We start from the raw sequence: 23,506 nt of genomic DNA, 5'->3' as shown, positions 1-23,506 counted from the left end.
GTGTCTGTGGATCTTACTCTGCTTCGTCTGTCCTTCCTTCCTTTTCTCAGTCTCTCCTTTGGTCTCTTGAGGTCTCCCTGATTTGTTGGAATTTAGATGTTTCTGGGGTTGGTGAAGGACTGGCCCGGTGGGTGGTGTCTGGTCGGTGCTGGATTTCACTTTCCTTTCTTTTCTTTGGTCCTTCCTCGGGTCTCCTGACGGCGGTGTTCGGTTTAGGTGAACGGTATGGGACTTTTTAATAGATTTTTGGTAAACTAACGAATACACACACACTCACACGCACCCACGCACGCACGCACACACACATACTCACCCACATACAAAATTACACACACAAAAAAAAAAAAAAGAGAGCAATGATGATGACATTACCGAATGAACAATACTGAGCTCTTAAAAAAAAAAAAGAAGCTCATTAAAGCTTGGACGCGTACGACTTTTTTGTCGCTGACTCAGTGTCCAGGACGAGATGCTACGCTCAAACCAGCGGGACAAGATACCTTGTAATGGCAAAGGTGAAACTTGTTTATCGTGTAACCAACGTATTTTTGATTCGATTTTTTTACACACTCCGTCCTATACTGAACACATATGGAACGAAGCGGAGTCTCTGTGTGTGCAATTGGAGTGGATGGTAATTATATGGCTCGTTAATGTGATTTGAAACATGTTGTTGTAATTCGGCACCTCTGTCCCAATCTTTGTTAGTGAATGTTTGCTAGTAAAATATATGAGCAGTGATCTACTAACCCTGTAAAAAATTATCCGTGAATACTTTGAGGGATGCCAGTCCTTTCACTTTATTGCTGCTAGCTATCGCCATCTTCTATCTTCATCAGCAGGTGATAAAAAGCCAAGTTTGGTTTACATCCTTGTCTATTAGTACAAGCTACTGCACAACAAGATATGTCAATTTTAGATTATAATAATTATTATTATTATAAGATGATTGATTATATAATTAGATACAGGACTATACACTTTTCAACGGTTTCAATAGACGCAAGTGGTTATTTTGCCATCTGCCGGAGGAGGCGTTCCCATGATGTCACATGCAAAAGGTCCTCTCCTTTTTAACAGATTTGCTGCTTTTAATATTGTGACATGATGACGACGATATCGTGCTTATTTTAATATTGCAATATCACAATATTGCCATTATCGTGACATCCCTAACTGGAGATTCCATAATTTTTGTCAGGGGTTGTAGATGACCTATTGAAAGTCACTTTGACAACACTGAAGTAGTAGCTCAAATTGCTAATGGTAATACCAGTTCAATAGGGCAACTGTAAGCAAGAAGTGGGTGGAAAAGACAACAACAGTGCAGCTGGAGATGACTGTGTGGAAACATTTTACTGACCTTCCTTTTTGGTTTTATTTGCCTGCAGTTCAAGTGGGTGGAATCAACCACCAACCATAGTCTCACTGACCTGTAAGATTTCCAGAATCTTCAGCTTTGTGTCCATTACTGTCAGGTCCATTTTGTCGATGCTGTCTTTGGCCACTCGCTGTCCATCAAGCACAAGCCCCGCCTGTGCTCCTGCCCCCCCAAATAAGGACTGCTTCCTATTGAGGACCATGGTTGTCATCATCTGGCCCATGCCATGGATGGAGCGTTTCACATTCTTTCCTTATGGTAGAAACAAGAGTTAAAACAGTGTAACTTCCAGCAATGTTTCACAATAAAAGCATCAAGAATTGTTTGGGCATTGGGATTAATAAAGATACTTGCAGGGATGTGTTGGACACTCGGGTTAAGAGAGGGGCGGAGCTGTCAACTGATCACCACCTGGTGGTGTGTTGGCTCCGATGGCGGGGTAAGATGCTGGTCCGACCAGGCAGGCCCAAACGTATTGTGAGGGTCTGCTGGGAACGTCTGGCAGAATCCCCTGTCAGAAAGAGTTTCAACGCCCACCTCCGGCAGAGCTTCTCCGTTGTCCCGGGGGAGGCGGGGGACGTTGAGTCCGAATGGACCATGTTCCGTGCTTCCATTGTTGAAGCGGCCGATCGGAGCTGTGGCCGTAAGGTGGTTGGTGCCTGTCGGGGCGGCAATCCTCGAACCCGCTGGTGGAACCAGCGGTAAGGGATGCCGTCAAGCTGAAGAAGGAGTCCTATTGGGCCTTTTTGGCCTGTGGGACTCCGGAGGCTGCTGACAGGTACCGGCTGGCCAAGCGGAATGCGGCTTCGGTGGTCGCTGAGGCAAAAACTCGGACATGGGAGGAGTTCGGTGAGGCCATGGAGAACGACTTCCGGACGGCTTCGAGGAAATTCTGGTCCACCATCCGGCGTCTCAGGAGGGGAAAGCAGTGCGCCATTAACACTGTGTATAGTGGAGATGGGGTGCTGTTGACCTCGACTTGGGACGTCGTGAATCGGTGGGGAGAATACTTCGAAGACCTCCTCAATTCCACCAACACGTCTTCCTTTGAGGAAGCAGGGTCTGGGGACTCTGAGGTGGGCCCCCCTATCTCTGGGGTCGAAGTCACTGAAGTGGTTGGAAAGCTTCTCGGTGGCAGGGCCTCGGGGCTGGATGAGGTTCGCCCGGAGTTCCTAAAGGCTCTGGATGTAGTGGGGCTGTCGTGGTTGACACGTCTCTACAACATCGCATGGACATCAGGGACAGTGCCTCTGGATTGGCAGACCGGGGTGGTGGTTCCTCTTTTTAAGAAGGGGGACCGGAGGGTGTGTTCCAACTTTAGAGGGATCACACTCCTCAGCCTCCCAGGTAAGGTCTATTCGGGGGTGCTGCAGAGGAGGATCCGTCGGGAAGTTGAATCTCGGATTCAGGAGGAGCAGTGTGGTTTTCGTCCCGGCCGTGGAACAGTGGACCAGCTCTACACCCTCAGCAGGATCCTTGAGGGTGCGTGGGAGTTCGCCCAACCAGTCCACATGTGTTTTGTGGACTTGGAGAAGGCGTTTGACCGTGTCCCTCGGGGAGTCCTGTGGGGGGTGCTTCGGGAGTATGGGGTACCGGGCCCCCTGATACGGGCTATTCGGTCCCTGTACGACCGATGTCAGAGTTTGGTCCGCATTGCCGGCAGTAAGTCGAATTTGTTTCCTGTGAGGGTCGGACTCCGCCAAGGTTGCCCTTTGTCACCGATTCTGTTCGTAATTTTTATGGACAGAATTTCTAGGCGCAGCCGGAGTGTCGAGGGGGTCCGGTTTGGTGGCCTCAACATTGCATCTCTGCTTTTTGCAGATGATGTGGTGCTGCTGGCTTCTTCAAGCCGTGATCTCCAGCTCTCGCTGGAGCGGTTTGCAGCCGAGTGTGAAGCGGTTGGGATGAGGATCAGCACCTCCAAATCCGAGACCATGGTCCTCAGTCGGAAAAGGGTGGAGTGCTCTCTGCGGGTCGGGGATGAGGTCCTGCCCCAAGTGGAGGAGTTCAAGTATCTTGGGGTCTTGTTCACGAGTGAGGATAGGTTAGAGCGGGAGATCGACAGACGGATCGGTGCAGCGTCTGCAGTGATGCGGACGCTGTATCGGTCCGTTGTGGTGAAGAAGGAGCTGAGCCGAAAGGCAAAGCTCTCGATTTACCGGTCGATCTACGTTCCTGTCCTCACCTATGGTCACGAGCTGTGGGTCGTGACCGAAAGAACGAGATCCCGGATACAAGCGGCCGAAATGAGTTTCCTCCGCAGGGTAGCCGGGCTCTCCCTTAGAGATAGGGTGAGAAGCTCGGTCATTCGGAAGGGACTCAGCGTCGAGCCGCTACTCCTCCACGTTGAGAGGAACCAGTTGAGGTGGCTGGGGTATCTGGTTCGGATGCCTCCTGGGCGCCTCCCTGGGGAGGTGTTCCGGGCATGTCCTACCGGCAGGAGGCCCCGGGGACGACCCAGGACACGCTGGAGAGACTACGTCTCACGGCTGGCCTGGGAACGCCTTGGGATCCCATCGGAGGAGCTGGCTGAAGTGGCTAGGGAGAGGGAAGTCTGGGCTTCCCTGCTAAAGCTGCTGCCCCCGCGACCCGACCCCGGATAAGCGGAATTGAAGACGGAACGGAATGGAACTTGCAGGGATGGACTGAGAACAAAATTCGACCCGGAGAAGTTATTCGTCGACCAGGGGTGTTGTGGACAACATGACAGACATGCAACGAATGGGGGGATGGCAGCCAACATACAATGATTAGTATTTATTGTTTTTTATCGGGTAGATGCTTCCCCCATTCTGAGATGCCAAAAATAACGATTAGAATTTTCTTAAAGCCCTAAAACCAGCATCTCCCAAGTCTGTATTTTTGCCTCAGTAATATATATATATATATATATATATATATACACACAGTGCTCAGCATAAATGAGTACACCCCCTACGAAAAATAACACTTCAAACAATATGTCACTAAAATCAAAAACAATTTTCAAAATATTGACAAGAATAAATTTGTATAACATGTTTAACTTACAACATGAAAGTAAGGTTAATAATATACATTAGAGAACAGAATTTTCAGTTTTATTTAAATTAGAGTGATGCAAAAATGAGTACACCCCACTCAAAATCTCTGGAGCAAAGCCCAAAAAGCCTACATTTTAGACTACAAACATCTACAGCTGAGTCTAACTATTCATTACACAGGTGTCAAGCAGACTGTTGACTATAAATGGGTGTTACTTAAAGAAAACACTTTGCCATTTCATGCTGTTAGTAATGGCACCACGCAGAAGAAAAATGTCACAGGACCTAAGAAAGAACGTAATTAATTTGCACAACAAAGATGATGGCTACAAAAAGATCAGCAAAGATTTACTCATCAGTCAGAATACTCTAGCAAAAGTGGTACACAAATTTTAAAAAGATGGAACTGCAACCATCTCATAGAGACGTCAAGGTCGTGCAGGGATGTTAACAACTCGACAGCAGCATCTTCCAATGAGAAGGGTGGAAGAAAATCGACATCTAAGTTCACTGCAGTTATCTAAGGAAATAAAAAGAAACTGGAGTGACACAATACGGCGTACACTGCAGAGGAATGGCATGCATGGGTGCCGTCCACGGAGGAAACCTCTCCTAAAGTCCAGGGACAAAAAAGTGCGCCTAGATTTTGCCAGGGCCCATGCTGACAAAGATGAAGACTACTGGGACTCTATACACTGGAGTGATGAGACCAATATAAATGTTTTTGGAACTGATGGCTTCAAAACTGTATGGCGTCGCAAAGGTGAGGAATACAAGGAAAAATGCATGGTGCCTACATTGAAACATGGTGGTGGCAGTGTCCTCATGTGGGGTTGCATGAGTACTGCTGGTGTCGGGGGAACTGCATTTCATTGATGGCAATATGAATTCACAGCTGTATTGCTCAATTTTGAAAGAAAAGATGCTGCCATCACTCCATGCCCTTAGTTGTCGTGCACTTTTCCAACATAACAATGATCCTAAGCACACATCTAAGGCCACTGTTTGATTTCTGAAAAATAACCAGGTGATAGTGTTTCAGTGGCCAAGTATGTCTCCTGGTCTGAACCAAATTGAACACCTATGGGGAATTCTAAAGAGAAAAGTTGGGCATCACTCTCCATCCAGCATCCAGTCTCTAAATATAAATATATATATATAAATATATATATATATATATATATATATATATATATAAAAATATATATATATATATATATATATATATATACATATATATAAATATATATATATATATATATACATATATATATATATATATATATATATATATATATATATATATATATATATATATATATATAATATATATATATACAGTGCTGCTCAAAAGTTTGTGAACCTCTTGAGCAATTTGGACTTTCCAATTGTTTCAACCTGATTTTGTTGTTCAATCTGAACCATTACATTATATAAAATAACAGGTGTAGTTTTATCAATTCAATGCATTGTTCTTTTTTTAATCAGTTGGTAGCTAAACTAACCACTGAATTTGACCAATGAACTGTGCATCACTGACTGAAAAAGAGACAAAACCACATCACTTTAGTCTTACCCAAGTGAACCCATACAGGTCAGTCATGCTAAGAGAAAGATAAATCTCAAGGGACCTCAGGAAGTGGGTAGTGACAGCACATCTGTCTGGGGAAAGCTATAAAGTCAACAAAAAGAATTGAGCTTCATCATTCCACTGTCAAGCAGATCATCTGCAGTTACAGAACACTGAAAATTACTACAATCCAGCCTAGATGTGGATAATCTTCTAAAATATCAGCAAGACCTACAAGACAAATGATCATTCAGGTGAAGACCAACCTGTGCATCACATCGAGGGATTAGCAGACCTCTTTTGCTGCATCGGGGACACGTGCAAACTTCAACAAACAAAGAAGAAAAGCCAATTGACAAGGCTTTCATGGAAGGCTTGCTTGGTAGAAGCCTTTGCTCACAAAAAAGATCAAAGCTGCCCATCTCAACTTTGCCAGAGAGTACCTGGACAAACCTGTAGCTTTTTGGAAGTCCCTTCTGTGGACAGATTAGTTCAAAATTACACAGTCATGTTTGGTGAAAAGTCAACACTGCATACCAGCAAAAGAACCTCCACCCTAGTATAACGAATATTGTCACCCTAATTTTTTATTTATTTGCCTTTTTAAACATTTCCCCCCTGAAGCGGGCAATTTATAATAGACGCCCATCCAACCTCTCTCAACTGACTGCATTTTGCAAAGAAGAGTGGCAAAAATTCCTCCAAAGTAGATGTGAAAGACTGATAAATTACTAAAGAAAGTGTTTGGATGAAGTTCTCATTGCAAAAGGAGTTGCAATGTCAGATTAAGTGAGAGGTTCACATACTTTTGCACCCATTATGTTTTTCTTAAATCAACAACTTTTGTTCAAGAATGAATGACAATGTTATCATTCTTTTTGTTCAAAATATATTTTTTATATTTTATACAAAAAGTCTGACCATGCAGACCTGAGTTCACTGTATATATATACTTAATATATATAAATATATATATATATATATACACATACTTATATATATATACATACATACGTATATATATATACTTATATACATACATACGTATATATATATATATACTTATATACATACATACGTATATATATATACTTATATACATACATATATATATATATATATACTTATATACATACATACATATATATATATATATACTTATATACATACATACATATATATATATATATACTTATATACATACATACATATATATATATATACTTATATACATACATACATACATATATATATATATACTTATATACATACATACATATATATATATATATATACTTATATACATACATACATATATATATATACTTATATACATACATACATATATATATATACTTATATAAATACTTTTTTTGTGTTTTCCTGAGGAGTACAAAAATAAGAGGAAGGCATTTATTTTAGAGTGGAGGCTACTATTGGACAGGAAGAGACAAGACTGATGTTCTGACTGGCCAGAATGTTTTCCGGCAGATCACCTGATCCTTCATCATGGATCAGCGCATTGCCATGGGAAGGATTGGGACCGCAGTCGATAATGCCCAGCAGCGTTCTGGTGAGTCGCAACAGCTCGAAGAAGCTGTAGAAGCCAAAGTAAATGAGATGTCGTGCCAAGCTCACAACCTGCATCGGGAACAGGAAGGAAGTCAATAGAGGCAAAAACTGCAAAGGAAGTGTCAGGGGTGCACAAGGTTCTTACGGACCTCGTAGGTGAGCTTGTTCTTATCCTCATTGTGAAAGGGCAGCTCCTCGTTCAACACGTTGTTGAGATACTCTTCCATGAAGACCATGGTGTTGGCAAAACGGTTCTTCTTGTTGTCTCTGCTGTCATCCATGTTGGAGTCGTAACTGAGGTGGGAACACAACACAATTTGGTTAAATTTGGTTGAGATTGATGTCATCCTGATCAATGAGCCAGATGATGTACAGTGCGCAATTGTGTGCAGTCACTCTCTTGTTGTTCCGACTTTGTTTTCTGTTTGCAGTGACCGGTGCTATACTGACTGGGTCTATTATTGTTTATGACTGCCTATCCTTATTTGACATTCAACACAATGTCAGAGATTTGGGTACATTCGAGCATGGTTGGGAGAAGACGCTGTCCTGGCCAAGGTTAACGTGGGATCCCAGAACCTGTCTATTCCTGCCTCGATCCTGTGTTTAAACTGGCCCACAATGCACTAGTACACATCTGCAGGACTTATAAAAGAATGGAGGTATTTCTCAACGTGCAAAGAACATACATACTGTCAGCGTTCATGTATGCTTGGCATACTCACAACCTGCTCTACTATGTTTTCAATCTTTTGAAAAGCTGCTAGTCCGCGTCGCTCATTACATCACCAAGTGCACAGTTATCACGGCATCTTGCTGAGACTCTATAACCCATAGAGCTTTGTGCTTTACGAGGGAAGTGCGCATGCATCGTTCAAGCCGCTTGCAGTAAAGTGTATAGGTGATGCTTGTCCCTTGCTAGCATACCCAATAAGCATGTGTACAACCAGAGCTCTTGAGTTAAGAAAATACAATGAAAACGCTCATGCTGTTCTACCTCCAAGTCTCAAAAATAACACAGTTAGAGGCAATGTTCCCTGTAATTGTCCGTGTGGCTGTGCATTCACACAAACTTCTTGAGCGTTCCTTGGGCTACGGTGAGCAACATGCCACTTATTCACCGTAGCGAAAAGTGAAGCCACTGGCGGCCATCTTACATCCTTACATGCCACTCACTAAGTACACCTAACTTGAAAATATTGATTTCAGCAGTGTTTTCATGTTATTTACTGTCTCTCCAGCAGAAATGCCACAGTGAGTGTCATATGGTTGTAACAATAAGTCTGCAAGTGTGGTGCGCCTTGTGTGTGGACCAAGGTCCAACAACTGACTGACTGTGTGGAGGATTTCCCGTCGCTTATATATAAGAAAGGCGGACCTGACTGAGGACAGACATGAGAGCACAAAATGGTTAAATTGGTGGAGAGTTTATTTATTTATTTATTTTTTTACAAATTGTACAATACACTATAAAATATTGCTCATTTTGCCAGGCCAGATGTGTGTGTCAAGTTTCATGAGTTTCCATGCATGTTTAGGCCCTTAAAATCTCTGTTGTTTCTTGGTGAACAGTGGGAACGATACATTTAAATCCTGTGCCACCCACTGCAGACGTAGCATGGATTGATAAATAACCGCACAACATGTGCTTCCATGCACAAAGTCCAGTGAGCAAACCAACCACATTGTGAGAATTACTCATGTTTAGCAGAGGCCAAAGCTACAGATGTGGTCCAGACGGCCAAAGGTAAAAGTAAAGTCCAGCAGAGGTCCAGGCTGCAGCGAGCAGAAGGCCAGGCCAAGCCAGAAGTTGTACAGGCTAAAACTGGTTTTATAAGTCTGCAAGAAACGCTACATGCACATTTCACTGGTAAGAATGTATTTATACATTTTCTCTTATGAGCTATATCTGCGAGTGCTACTCAAAGATTTGTCTGCATCATATTGTAAGAACCATGAACAATGAAATTAAATATATATATATATATATATGTAACAAAAAAATTACACATCAGATTTAAATGAATTAATTAGAACTAGAACTTCAAGTGTAAATCCAGTAAAACGTTTAATCCCAACGGGCAAAGAAACAACTACCACCACCCAGACCCTTGACCGATACGCAACAACTTACTCCTTGATTGTGATAGAGGTGGGGATCTCGGTCCAAAGTCTGGCAAACTTTACAGGCGTGACCAGTTCCTGCGGGTCTCGGTCCACGTGGGCGTGCAGCATCAGGCGACAGAAGGATGCCCGCAGGTCAAAAGGCAGTGTCTCATCCATCATGCAAAGGAAGATTAGCTCCACATCCAGCTGCTTGGAGATTTCGTCAATGGCGAGGTACTGGCGATCCAAGCACATTCTGGCAAAAAGCTTTAGCTGGTACCTGAGTAGATGGCAGGCCACACATTGACAATGATAATGTAAACCTTTATGCCATAATCCATATGCAGCACATCAAAGAAGTATTAAGGGATGTCGGTTCAAGCAACCTAGAACATTTAATAAACAACAGATCAGAAAGGAAGACAAGAGGTTTAAATAATTTTCGTAAGGGAGAACGGAAAGATATGTGCCCAGTTACAATCTCTTATCACGCTCTGGACACACTTCACCATTCCCTCACTTTTTATTGGATATTCACTAGTTACATTGCGGGTGCTGTGCTAAAGTGGAGGGGAAACACACAACAGTAACTTCAAAGCCGTCACGAATACAAATCATCGTGCAGATAATAATGTAGACATGTTTTTATTCAGCACTGAAAGTTTCAAAGTCAAAGCTTTAATTGTTCAATCGCAAAATGTTCCAGTCGGCATCTTGCGATAAGGCCACAGTTGTTGTTTTTGAAGATGAAGGAGCATGAGTCATACTCCATTTTGCTTTCTTCACAGAATAAATGCTTTGAATAAATATGGGATAAATGTATGTAGATTCTTCTAACAAGGTCGTATCGTATTAATACACCTTCTAAATACTCATATCTTCATAATGAAAAGCAGTAAATGTTTGTGATTTAAACCATAATATTTACAAAAATAAAGTGTACATAACATAATTTTTTCTGATAATTTCCCGCAGCTCATCTGATGAGCTGGCACATTGGTTGGGAATCCCTATTTATTGGGTCGAGGTCCGGTGATTCACTTGGCTGGTCTACGACCTTTCACTTTTCCCCACGGATGAATTCCTTTTTTTGGGTGGAAGTGTGTTTTGGGTCATTCATTGTCTTGTTGCATGAGGAAGCTAGCTAGTTTGGATGCATTTCTTCAGTAATTATTTATTTATTTTATTTTAGAGATTTTTCTTTAAGAGATTAATTCAGTAAATTGTAATTGTAAATTGTAAATTGAGTTCTACCATCAATAAAGACTAGTGAGCTCATTCCAGAAACAGTCATGCAAGCTCAAGCCATGACATTAACTGCATCAAGCTTCACAGATGAATTTGTGTGTTTTGGATCAAAAGCAGATTTTTTCTTTCTCCATACTTTGGCCGTTCCATCACTTTGGTAGAAGTTCATCTTGGTCTCATCAGTCCATGAAACATCGTTCCAAAACTTTTGTGGCTCATCTCTGTACTTTACAAAATCCAATCTGGCCTTCTGATACTGATGAATGGTTTGTATCTTGTGGTATTGCCTGCATATTTCTTTTCTTGAAGTTTTTTTTCCGAAGAGTAGATTGTGATACCTTCACCCTACTTTGTGGAGCTTCGCAGTAATGTCCCTGGTCGCTATCTTTGGGTGTTTCGCCACAGCTCTCACAATGCATCTGTCATCAACTGCTGTCGATAACCTTGGTCAACCTGTCTGTTGCTCAGTACATAAGTTTTTTTTTCTTTTTCAAGACATTCCAAAATGTTGGTGAGATCAAGACAGGCATGAGTGGTGGATAGTTATGGATTTATGTCAAAATGAATCAAGCAAAACTTCTCGATGAGAAAACAAAGCTCAAAAGAATATTTTGAAACGTTTTGCTTCAAATTTCTTTGAAGTGCAAACACAAATTAAGACATTGAGAGATATTTTTATTCTTGACTCTTTACTAATTTACGCTACATGGTTTCCCGTTTATCCTCCGTGGTTTGTTGTTTGCACTTCCTTGTTTTGCGTTGACGCTCAAAGGTGGTTGCTTCCGGCACATACCTCACGGGTTGCTGGGCTTCATGGGGAATGTGTTCCCATTGGCGTATTGATTATTTTTAGAGTGATATCTCAGGGACCTATATGTAGCAGATGCATCTATGCCACAGACTTACATATAAAAGTCTGTGATCTATGCATGTCTATGTTCCGTGTGGCGGCCCAAACAGCTATTTTTAGAACAGCGCACTGTGCATGTACAGCCGGCCATTTTGCTTAAGGACAAACAAGTAAACAATACACAGAAAGGAAAGTATTTGTACGAGCCAAAACTTGTGAATCGACTCGGTATTTCGTCATAAATATCCTTAAGACGTATTAGGGTTGCAACAAAACTCAATGTGGTGACTGTGATCAAACTAAAGGATTTTTTTTTTCATATCTTTCCCAAATCCCGGGAGGAATTCAGAGAATATTCTACGCTGAGTTCAACCATGTAAGCGGTAGGGATTTAAAGTGAAAAATGTCACCGAAAACACCTACCGTATTTTCACGACTATAAGGCGCACTTTAAAGTCTTACATTTTCTCAAAAATCGACGGTGCACCTAATAGTGTGGTGCGCCAAGGTCCAACAACTGACTGACTGTGTGGAGGATTTCCCGTCGCTTATATATTTATAATTTTTTTTATTTTTATATATATATATTTTTTATTTTTCTAAAGAGCTCAGTATTGTTCATTCGGTAATGTCATCATCATAAATTTAAATCCTGTGCCACCCACTGCAGAGGTAGCATGGATTGATAAATATCCGCACATGTGCTTCCATGCATAAAGTCCAGTGAGCAAACCAACCACATTGTGAGAATTACTCATCCAAAGGTGATAACTTGTGCTTATAAGGGCCAAGTTGACAGTGTGAGGAGTAGAAATACTAGAGACGCCATTGTCCCTCCAACTGGTTTGCAGATTCAAACTGCAGCAGGTGGAAGAACTGGATACGATTTATGTTGCGTAAATAGAAGTATGCAGATCGGGTGATGTTGTTTAAGTGTGACTGAAAAGAAAGTGTGCTGTCAAGGATGACACCCAGACTTTCAACCTGAGGGAAGGGGGAAACAGAGAAATTGTCAAGTGCACTGGAAGAAAACTGTCAGTTTTGGCTAAAGTGGACTTAGTACCTATCAATAGAATTTCAGTTTTGTTACTGTTAAGTTGAAGAAGATTGGATGAGAACCAAGATGGGAGTTGATTTGTGAGGGAACAGTTTTTTTCCAAGACTTTTGAAAGAAATGGAAGGTTTGAAATGGGACGAAGGTTATTGAAATTACTGGGATCTTAACCAGATTTTTTCAGTATTGGGGTTTGTAGCTGCAGTTTTAAATGATGTTGGAAAAATACCAGTGGGGAGAGATAAGTGAATAATGTTGGTGATAAAGGGGATTAGAGTCAGGAGGCAGGCTTTAACCAGAGCAGTAGGGAGGGGATCGAGCTGGCAAGTAGAGGGTTTGGAATGACAAATGATTTCTGAGATGTCTGAAGCAGAAGGCAGAGTAAAACTACAGTGAGTCCAGTTCTCTTGTGCAGGCGTTTAAGTTGGCATACTTTGGATTTAACTGCCGCAGAGCAGGAGTAAACCAAGGTGCAGAAGTGGTAAAAGATACTGTTTTTAAATGGCGCAGGTATATTGACAAGATCATGGAGATTGTCATTGCAGTGATTAACCAGTTCATCGAGAATCGAGAATCCAGGCTGGGTAGGCTGCTGATAAGAGTGAAGAGAGTGTTCAGGTCAATAGTCTTTGTTTTGCGAAAGGTTATGACATGGGGAGAGTGACTTTGGAAAAAGTTAGCTTGGCGGAAAAGGTGATTAGCATGTGATCAGAGAATGGGAGTGAGTTGGAATTGAGCACTGTGTGATCGACTCAACGGCGTACGTGACGGGCGTCGATTATTGAACCAGATGGATTTTACAGATGTGGTTTCATCGAAGAGAAAGTTTCGACGAGACCCCCGGTGGATGTATCTTCGGCGAGGCTGATAAGCAACGTTTGGGTGGAAGTGGAACACCGGTGGAAGCGGCGGCGGCCAGGACAGCCGAGAGCGGAGTCGGAGAAGGTCAGCAGCGGAGTATTGGAGAAATGCAGTCGCAGGAGGGTGGATATGAATCAAGACAATCAAAACCAAGAGGCTCCACGCTTGCACTTTGGGAGTCCACATGGTTGTGGAAAAAGAAACTCCGTAAAGTAGGAAGAGTGGGTCTGCAGACTGGCGTCTCCCGTGAAGGCTACTCGAGTCAGCAGGTAAAAACTTCCAAGCAATAACCTATCAATCCCATAAGATTAATTACGGTAGTGCAGGAAGACCTAAAATAGTTTAAAATATCTCACAAAATCAACAAAATCATAAAAAGACATATATAAGCCGGTAAGCAGCGGCAGCCAAATGCGCCAGCGTTCACTCAACCGGCACTGGCTACATGTTCCAAATTCTGTAAAATTCTGCGTGACTTCGTTTGTGTAGTAGGGCTCTTCAGTGAACTGTCGGATTATTTTGGCCATAGATCGCATCGAGTCTGGGTGTTGCATTCTCAATGTCCGGCTCATCCGTCCCATTTATTTAGGCTAAAAGCCTAAATCAAGGCTCTCGGACTAACTTTTTGTACTGGTTGCAGAGGTGCGACCAAGTTTTTTTCTTGGTTGCACAGGCGCTAAAGTTAGTTGCACCAAATATTTTGACCACATCACATTCAAAGAGAGCTAACCTAAAGAAATTCACTTTCTGAACAATTTATTTAAATTTTCATATTTTAAAATTTCTGTCAAGAACATGACAGCAGGACTGCGTGCAGGAGTGCAGGAGAATATATATATATATATATATATATATAATTAAATGTATATTTAACACTAATGCTTTAAAGATAAAAATCATTCACAAAATGATTTGCTTAACAGTGACATTTCAACAATGCGCATTGTGTGCACATTGCACACACCGCAATTTTGAAACTACAATGACAACAAATGTGTGACGTCATCTCCGTTATCCCAGTGACAAGTTTAGCTGTTTTTATTCTTAATGTGGTGTTTAAATAGTAAAGCTGTGCGTGGTCCGTGACAGAAGGGTAACACTTTACTTACGTGATCTGAGAAACCGCTACCAGTTATAGCTTCACCATACATAGCAGACACCGCTATTATTTCTCATCGGACCTACCGGTATACAATTCATGCAGGTCACATATTTGTTTTCTAAATGGCATACTGCGGCAAAAAATATTTTTCATGCCTTTCGATGTTTACCAATACAGCCCCTTCCAGATGAGCTACTAGTGAAGTTAGCTAAAGTAAACCTCCTGCTCGTTGAAAACCCCGTCCCCTCCTATCTGCCAATCATGTGCACTGTGACTGAAAAAATATAATGAAAATGACCTTAACACTTCCTGCTGCACCTACAAAATAAAAGGGCCTACATATTCCAACTGTTAGGACAGCCTTGTTGTGACGAGGTCAGGTCCATGAAACGGTGTGCGACTTGTGCATATGACATTTTTCTGGCAACGCGCACACGTCTGTTTTTCCCCGCTTGATCTGTTGGGGCAACGGAGAATTTTAATCCCCACATACAGCATCACATTTAAGACCCAAAGATCAAAATTCAATACTTTTCAATACTTTAAGGTATTTTCACATTCGTAAATTTTATGTTTTTAAGACTTTGTAAGACCCCGTGGGAACCCTGCATTGAATGTATATGAACGAACGGTGTAGTTGCTAGCGTAAACTCTGAAAGCAGAAGGTCCCTGGTTCTTGTCCCACGCAGTATTTTTTTTTCTCCCCTTCCTCCTCTACTTCTTGCAGTCTTGAGTGGCAAACAAGCCGTTTAGTTTCAAATGATTATTGAAGAATTGAACATCCATCTACTTTCCACATTTAAAGAAAACGCGGTTGTTCTGCAGTGGCTGGCCAGCCTCGCCGCGGCCTTACGGGGAGAGGCGGGGTTTTACTGAACCGGGCATCTTACGGGATAGAAAAACAGCCAGCAAAATAACTCGTATTTCATAAGATATTGCCATGGTGTCAAAGGTAAGATTTAATCACACTGTCACACACACACACACACACACACACACACACACACACACACACACACACACACACACACACACACACACACACACACACACAGGTGGTTGGCTTTCACCTGAATTATCATTTGTCTTGTGGGTCTTGCTGATATTTTCGAAGGTCATCCACTTCTAGGCTGGATTAAAGTAATTTTCAGTGTTCTCTAACTGCAGATGATCTGCTTCACAGTGGAATGATGAAGCTCAATTTTAGATGACTTTATAGCTCTCCCCAGACAGATATGCTGTCTACTCACTTCCTGAGGTCTGCTGAGATTTCTCTTCCTCTCAGCATGACTGACCTGTATGAGTTCACTTGGGTAAGACTAAAGTGACATAGTTTGTTTCAGTCAGTGATGCACAATTTGTTTACTAAACCTCTCATTTCATTGGTCCATTTCAGTGGTTAGTTTAGCTACCAATTTGTCCTACCTGATCCTACTTGACTGCTTGTTTTAAGCAATGCAGCTCAGGGTTCACTTACTTTTGCACCTACATTAATTGACCAAAAACTATTTTTTAATTAAGTTTTGACTACACAAATCACATTGCATTGAATTGATAAACATACACCTGTTATTTCATATAAAATGTAATGGTTCAAATTGAACAACAAAATCAGGTTGAAACAATTGCTCAAGAGGTTCACAAACTTTTGAGCAGCACTGTATATATTTTTGGCTGAAACCGAAAACCGAAACGCAGAAAAAAAAAGTATGGCAATTTTTTATTTTCATTGCTTGCATTTATTATAATTCAATAAAATTATAATATTATTATAACATATTTAGGCCTATTTAGTACTGGCATTTTAACAAAGCACAAAAAAAATTGAAATGCATCCACACCACAGACATGTTGGCAAATGGTACATAAAACACCAAACGCGGGGTGAGCAACTGTAAAATTGCCCTTTATAGTCAATGTACTGTAGTTTGCACTGGCGGGCACGGATGTGTGCGTTGCAGTGCGGATGACGCATTTGTAGCCTATTTGGAGCGGGACACGGTGTGGCGAACTTAAAATCGGCACATTCACATGTTCACCAACGTTAAAAAATAAATAAATACATTTCTTCGCACCAGCCAATCGGCTTTGGGAACGGACTAACAAACAACAAACAAAATGTATAAAAAGTGAAGCGCTGTAAATAATTCCCTGATGCATTATATATTCTCTTTTGCACTTCATTTCAATTGCACTTATTTAATTTGAAGCCTTTAATGTTATAATATAATCGTATTTATTAAATTCAGTTATTTTAGAGTGCCTTCTGTTTTTGTAGTACTAAAATCTAATCATTAGTTATTTGTGTCTTAATAAACCTGACTTGAATCTGGATTATTATTGTTCTTCAAAGTTACACTGTTGGTTTGTTTGGGACATCAAGCACAGTTTTTTGTTAGTTTAAGATGTCAATAACACTATGTGTGTCGTAAATATAAATAACAGAACACAATTTGTGGAACACTGTTGGAGACATGACGGCTGACCTGTAATAGGTAAGTACGTTCTCGTCATGGGCATTGCCTTGCCGGGCCTCCTGAGCGAGCTGCCTTATGCTCTTTTCCTGCTTCTCATTGGTCTTGTCAGCCCACACCAGCCACACCTACAAGAAACAAACAATAATTCTGCATCATTTGGACAATTTACGGGCTGTTTTCCTGGATTTTGACTGATTTTGCAAGGCTCACAGATTAATGTGTTCTATTGCTATAAAAACATGGAACCTACCAAAAGAAAGATTTTTTTCATCAGGGAAAAAGTACATTTGTATCTGTTTCCGTTTTGCAGCAAATAGCATTAGAGTAGAGCTAAGTTTCATCATTATTCACAAACCTGTTGAAAACACTGTGAAAAAGATCTTGTTGCAACATGGCCCTGGCTGATATAATCTGCTGCCACCTGCTGGCCGTCTTTTCTAATAACTACCATTGCTTTAGGTAAGCTTTTCATTTCAGAAGCTGTATCAAAGCCTTCTGTGTGCTCTAGTGTAAAAAAAACATTAAAAAAAAATTATAAATGTGTTTTTGGGAGTGCAAGACAAAGTATTAACTCTTTGACTGCCAGACGTTTTCAGAAAAGGGATGCCGTCAGTGCCAGCCGATTTAAGCATTTTGACTGATCTTTCAAGGTCCACAGAAAATGTTCTGTTTGGACTATGGAAACACACGTACTACCAAATGAAAAGATTGGACTTTCATCTTTCATCAGAAAAAAAAAGTTTGTTTCTACCTTATTCCGTTCTTTAGTAATCAACAATAGAAAATGGTTAGTTTGACCCAATTTCGCCTGTTTTGGACCAAAATACGGAGAAATCAAGCTTTTAGTGAAACGATATTATTTCATGCATTCTAGTGAATTTTACACTTCTTTTTGTCCATGAATGATGCCACAAACACCTAAATAGTGCTTTACTTCTATAAAACACTACCACCAAGAATGAAAAAGTGTTTTTTGATAGCAAAATACGTTTATTTACATTCAACAGTGTAACAATTTGACAACAATTTGGCAAACTATTTACAAATGTGTGGATGTTTCAACGACAGTTTTTCTTTTTGTAACACTCTCCTGCGTGCAAGGAGACGCAACAGCATTTGCACAACAGATTGCCTCTTCGCGTGCTCCACTTTCTTGCAGGCCGTTTTTTCCGGGGAATAGCAAGTATATACTGCAGTGTGTGTTGCCATCAAGTCTAATATCAGGATCATGCTACGGTTTCGTTACGTCTCGCTTCCTCGTGTCCTTCAGTTGCTACACCGGGTTGTAAGAGATGTTCTGATCCATTTTATCCACTCCATTCATGGTGGCATCGTAGTCCAGAAACAGTGTCTTCTCCGTGATCAGACTGTACCCGCTCCTCCGATGAATATGCATTGGACTCGGGGTACTCTTCATTGTCCGATCGAATGTCCGGTCGGTTATTGTGCGCGTTTTGCGGCCTTAGCAGCGGTAGCCGCGCTTAGCCGGTGAGGCTTACTACGTGATCATAACAGTCGCGTCAAGGCTTCCAACTGTGGCGTCAACCTCAGGATTCACCATCATCATCAATCTGCATTGGTCGATGCCAACTCTCCATCGCCCGATCGAATGTCCGATTGTGTAGAAGTACCCGGTCGGCTATTGTGCGCGTTTTCCGGCCTTAGCAGCGCTAGCCGCGCTTAGCCGGTGAGGCTTACTACGTGATCATAACAGTCGCGTCAAGGCTTCCAACTTTGGCGTCAAGCTCGGAGTCATCATCATCGTCGACATCAATGCGCTTTTTAGTATTGATTGATGCTTTCCGTCTTTGAAAAAAATGCTCAAGCGTGAGCTGCTTGCAACCGGTTGCTTGGTCAGCCAAATTTGGCTTCATCAGCCATTGTCTCCTCAACACTCTAGCTCCGCCTCACGTCTTCTACTGACGCCCACGGTGGGCGGCCCATCCAACCTTGTGCAAAGAGAGTCATCGCTGCCCTCTAGGGGCCAAAACGAGTCTTTTACTAATCAGATCTGCCTGATACTTTCAGCACAGCTGCCCAAGGCTTTCCTGCACCCGTTTTCAAAAAAAAAAAAAAAAAAACATAGGGGACGTATTTTAACGTCCTCGGCGCCCTTCCCTAGGTTTATGCTAAACGTTTTATAACGTTTATGGCAGTCAAAGAGTTAAAAACGTATAAATACGTTTTTTGAGAGTGCAAGTCAAAGTAATAAAAAAATTATTTGAAAGGATAACAAGTACGAAAAATGTGGATAATAGTGAGAGTAAATAACAAACAAACAAGCAATAACAATTATAAACAAAAAAGAGAATGAACAATAACGAGATCAACAATAATGAGGATAAACCATAGTGAGGATAAACCACGACAAGGATAAACCAAAATGAAGATAAACATTTAGGACATTAGCAGTGAACCGCTGCAAGGTTCCTATTGCTTTTGTAGATATTATTATCTCTAATATTAAATGTGAGGTCACATATTTACAGGGGTCATACTTTTGCCCCGTTGTCCACCTAGAACAGTGCTGTCAAAGTCTGGTCCTCGAGGGGCTGAGTCCTGCATGTTTTAGAGGTTTCTCACGTTCAGCACAGCTGATACATATTTAAGATCATCAGCAAATTCTGCAGGAGCCTGATAATTATCCTGATCATTGAATCAGGTGTATTGGAGTAGAGAAACCTGGAAAACATGCAGGACTCAGGCCTTCGAGGACCGGATCTTGACACGTGACCTAGAAGATTAACTCAATTGATTTCAAACTTGGGGTAAATCTCAAGACCTGGGACAGCAACAGTGAAAAAAAATAATCCAACAACAGAAATGGTGCCCTTAGAGGTTAGTGCAGGCATTAAACTCGAGCCGCAGTGAAATTGCAATGCATTCTGTTTTAAGGGTGGTCTTGTCTCATGCAAATAAACCACTGCTAGTCCCACAGTGGAAAACAGGAAAGCATGCCACAGACAAGACGTGGGAACTGTTTACAATTGTGAAAAAAAAAGAAAAAGAAATTCCTCCATTAAATTACTGTAGTTTATTGATTGAATAGTATTCATAAAGTTTTAGTCAGGAAGGAAATATATGCAGGGAACAGGGAATACATTTGTTTTGGAAGTCTTATTACCTCGTCTTCATCTGCATAGTCGTCCATTCCCATATATTGCGTCGGGATTTCACCAGGGGCCACCTCTTTGGGCACCCGCCGCCTGCAATCGAAGTCAACAATTGTGGACTGTTTTAGTTATTGCAATGAGGTTTGGAGAAATACCTATAGAAGCAACCTAGATTTTTTATTTAGACTTCAGAAGAAAGCAGTTAAGATTGCGCACAATGTTGGATTCCGGGAGCATGCGAACACACTGTTTCTAAAATCTAACCTATTAGAGCTTGACGACCTAGTGAAACTGAAATATCTGTTAATAGTATAAAGCAAAAAACAATCAACTACCCAGTAACATTCAACAGTTTTTTTATTACAGAGAGGGTAAATACGGTATATATGAAGAGAAACATTTAACATCTGTTTTGTACAAAAAAAACAAGATAACCGAAGGTAATCTCACATTCCAAACCCCTCGAAGACAATGTTTTGGCTTGTATGGCGTCAGCTATGCGTTTATCTCAAAAAGACATAGTTCTGAAGACAACCGCAACTTTTTAGGCTGCGTTCAGACTGCAGGCAAATCGGATTCCTCCTTAAATCCGATTTTTAGGGCTGACTGTCATGTGACGCTGTTTACCGCTCCATACTTCCCGTTCCTCGCAAGCGCATCATGTTTTTTTTTTTCTTCATTTCTTTTTTTTTTTTTACGACCATATATCTATGGCTATGACCGGGCACTATTTTGCTATTTAAGGTTGCGCATGTAAAGATCTGATGGGGTAGCGAGACCGGCTTCAGCTCAAGTAACGTAAAATGTCACTGTATTTCTTGTTGAGCATGACAGGAGCCGACGGAGCAGTGGAGCCGTCAAGGCGATTGACTGCCAAGCATGCGACAAAACAGCCGGGCAGCAAACCGATTGGATTATTGATAGCGCGGGTGCTTTGGTTTTGCACACGTAGAGTGACGTCTGGACAGTTAAATCCGTTCTGACTTCTGAATGTTTTGAGGTGATCAGACTAAGACGCATCCCGTCCAAATTGGATATGAAACTACCTCCTGCATGTGGTTTCAAACCGTCCCGCAAAAATCGGATTTCATGTGCTTTGTGACAAAAGAGCCATCCACATTCATTCCGGATGGGCTAAAAATCAGATTTGGGCTGCCAGTCTGAACAACGCCTTAGGACAACTGGATTAACACTCAACGAGTTACTTCAAATTAGCTCTGTAAGGTGATTGGGTATTGGTCTATTTCACGTCATAATTGCAGAGTCCTTGACTCTGTGGAAATCTGTGTTGAGCATACACAAAAGGATTCGCCATTGTAAATGTTGAACATCTTTAATATTTACAACTGTTGACCAAAACAGTTTATTAAGCAGATCACTAAATAATAATCCCTCTTTTAACACACCTCACCCAATAGGATAATTGTGCTGGATAATCTTTACAGATGATAATCGGGTCTTTACTGACTTTGATCAAAAGGCAGGAAAATTTATCAAATTCAGTCTGATTATCAGGATGCATGCACACAATTTTATGTTTGTAGAAATGAAGGCACTAACAGTCTTTCATAAAACATTCCCCCCATCTCACCACACTCACTCAGTCTTGATGAGGATGTCTTGGTTTTTGGGCTCAAGTACACACTTGCAGATGAGTTCCTGAGTGACAGGGATGGCCACATTGTTGGAGACACACAAGTCCGACAGGTAGTCCAGAAACCTGAAGAGACATGGCAAAAACACGTCTCTCACTAACGTCCCCCAACACTGCTGCGCTGCCACACTATGCGTACCGGGGCTCGCGGTTCTTGCGGACGAGGCTGACGAAGGTCTCCACTTCAGTCTTGGTGATGTGTTTCTCCAGCAGCTTGCGGTTGTTGTGCAGTAGCGCGGTGATGGTGTCCTCCGCCAGGATGTCATAGCCGATCTGACTCTGCATAAGGCCGAACTGTTTGGCAATGTGCTCCTGAAAAAAACAGATGCAAACTGAGCAGGATGACTTCAACCAATTACAAATGCATGATCATAGACTACTATACAATATTGTATCCCACAAGCACCTAACAATTGTCGCCAGTGTAGGAAAAAAAAAAAGGGGGAAAAAAGAACATTTAATTTACTCTTACATATACACTATGACGATCTGCACTCTACATTAAAACCACCCCTAATCCTTCCATAGTCCTGTCATTCTTCACATCCTTCCTTGAGGAAATCAAAGCATGGATGAACAGCAACCTCCTTCAACTGAATAGGAATAAAACTGAAGCACTTTGGTACACCTCATCAGGTACCATTGACGTCAGGCTGAAATTAAACCATTTAGCTTCTTCTATTTATTTAAATAATTTTTGCATTTCAGGTAGTATACACTACCTATATAGTAGTGAGAGACCAATATGTTTTTTTCAGGGCCGATACCAATACCGATTATTAGTGGTCAAGGAGGCCGATAACCTATATTTGGAGTCGATATTCTTTTGCGGTAAAATAAATATTAGCATAACAATTTTAAAAATCAAGAATGTTTGTCAAACCCTGAAGAGAACACAAAATTCACTAAGTTTGCAAACATTCGCCGCTCAGAGAGATAACAGCTTTATCGGCTTTCAGATTTGTAAAAATGGCCAATACCAATATTCGTCAAAATGCTAAATATTGGCACCGATAATCTGCCCGACCGATAATCGGTTTATCCCTACTATATAGGTTTGAAAGTCATTTGGTGATTTTCATAGCTCAATTAAAAATTATTCATTACTCATTGTGGCCTGCAGGCACAAATACTGCAGAATACTCCTGCTGAAGGCACACGGCTACGATGCCTTTCCCAGCCCATTCCACGTAGTCAGTTTTCAAGTATAAAAGTCCTTTACGCAAATAGGAAGATTGCTACGCTGCCTTTTTACGTTGCTGTATTATTATTCCACAGTGCATTCGTGAATTCAAAACACACTGCATAGTACGGCTGGAAGATGACGCCACTGGAAAATATAAAACTATTTTCACGCCTTTCTTTGTAGGAAAAACATCAGCTTTTGAAGGATGGGAGACCAACGCCTAAGCTACCGGATCTTCAGCAAAGTAAGGTACAGAGAATTATTTGTACTTTTTTAAGGAAAGATTGGCTTTGTGGATGTTAGGGATGC

At 41.5% G+C, this 23,506-nt stretch overlaps 1 protein-coding gene across 6 annotated transcripts in view; it reads right to left on the bottom strand.

Annotated features, from left to right (window-relative positions):
• Positions 1-23,506, bottom strand: part of itpr3 (inositol 1,4,5-trisphosphate receptor, type 3) — a 197,050-nt gene that overhangs the window by 88,703 nt on the left and 84,841 nt on the right. For all 6 annotated transcript variants that reach the window (XM_086069881.1, XM_086069875.1, XM_086069876.1 and 3 more), the window contains 8 exons: positions 22,151-22,323; positions 21,958-22,077; positions 20,369-20,450; positions 17,254-17,369; positions 9,681-9,932; positions 7,696-7,840; positions 7,471-7,615; positions 1,434-1,633 (listed from right to left, as the gene is read on the bottom strand). In XM_086069881.1, the coding sequence (XP_085926007.1) occupies positions 1,434-1,633; positions 7,471-7,615; positions 7,696-7,840; positions 9,681-9,932; positions 17,254-17,369; positions 20,369-20,450; positions 21,958-22,077; positions 22,151-22,323 (1,233 nt within the window). The remainder of the gene's footprint in view (positions 1-1,433; positions 1,634-7,470; positions 7,616-7,695; positions 7,841-9,680; positions 9,933-17,253; positions 17,370-20,368; positions 20,451-21,957; positions 22,078-22,150; positions 22,324-23,506) is intronic.

Source organism: Leptonotus elevatus, chromosome 2 (genome assembly GCF_054856555.1).
Source record: "Leptonotus elevatus isolate MCC_2025b chromosome 2, RoL_Lele_1.0, whole genome shotgun sequence".
Lineage (NCBI taxonomy): Eukaryota > Metazoa > Chordata > Actinopteri > Syngnathiformes > Syngnathidae > Leptonotus > Leptonotus elevatus.
This window is presented reverse-complemented; position numbering and strand designations above follow the sequence as displayed.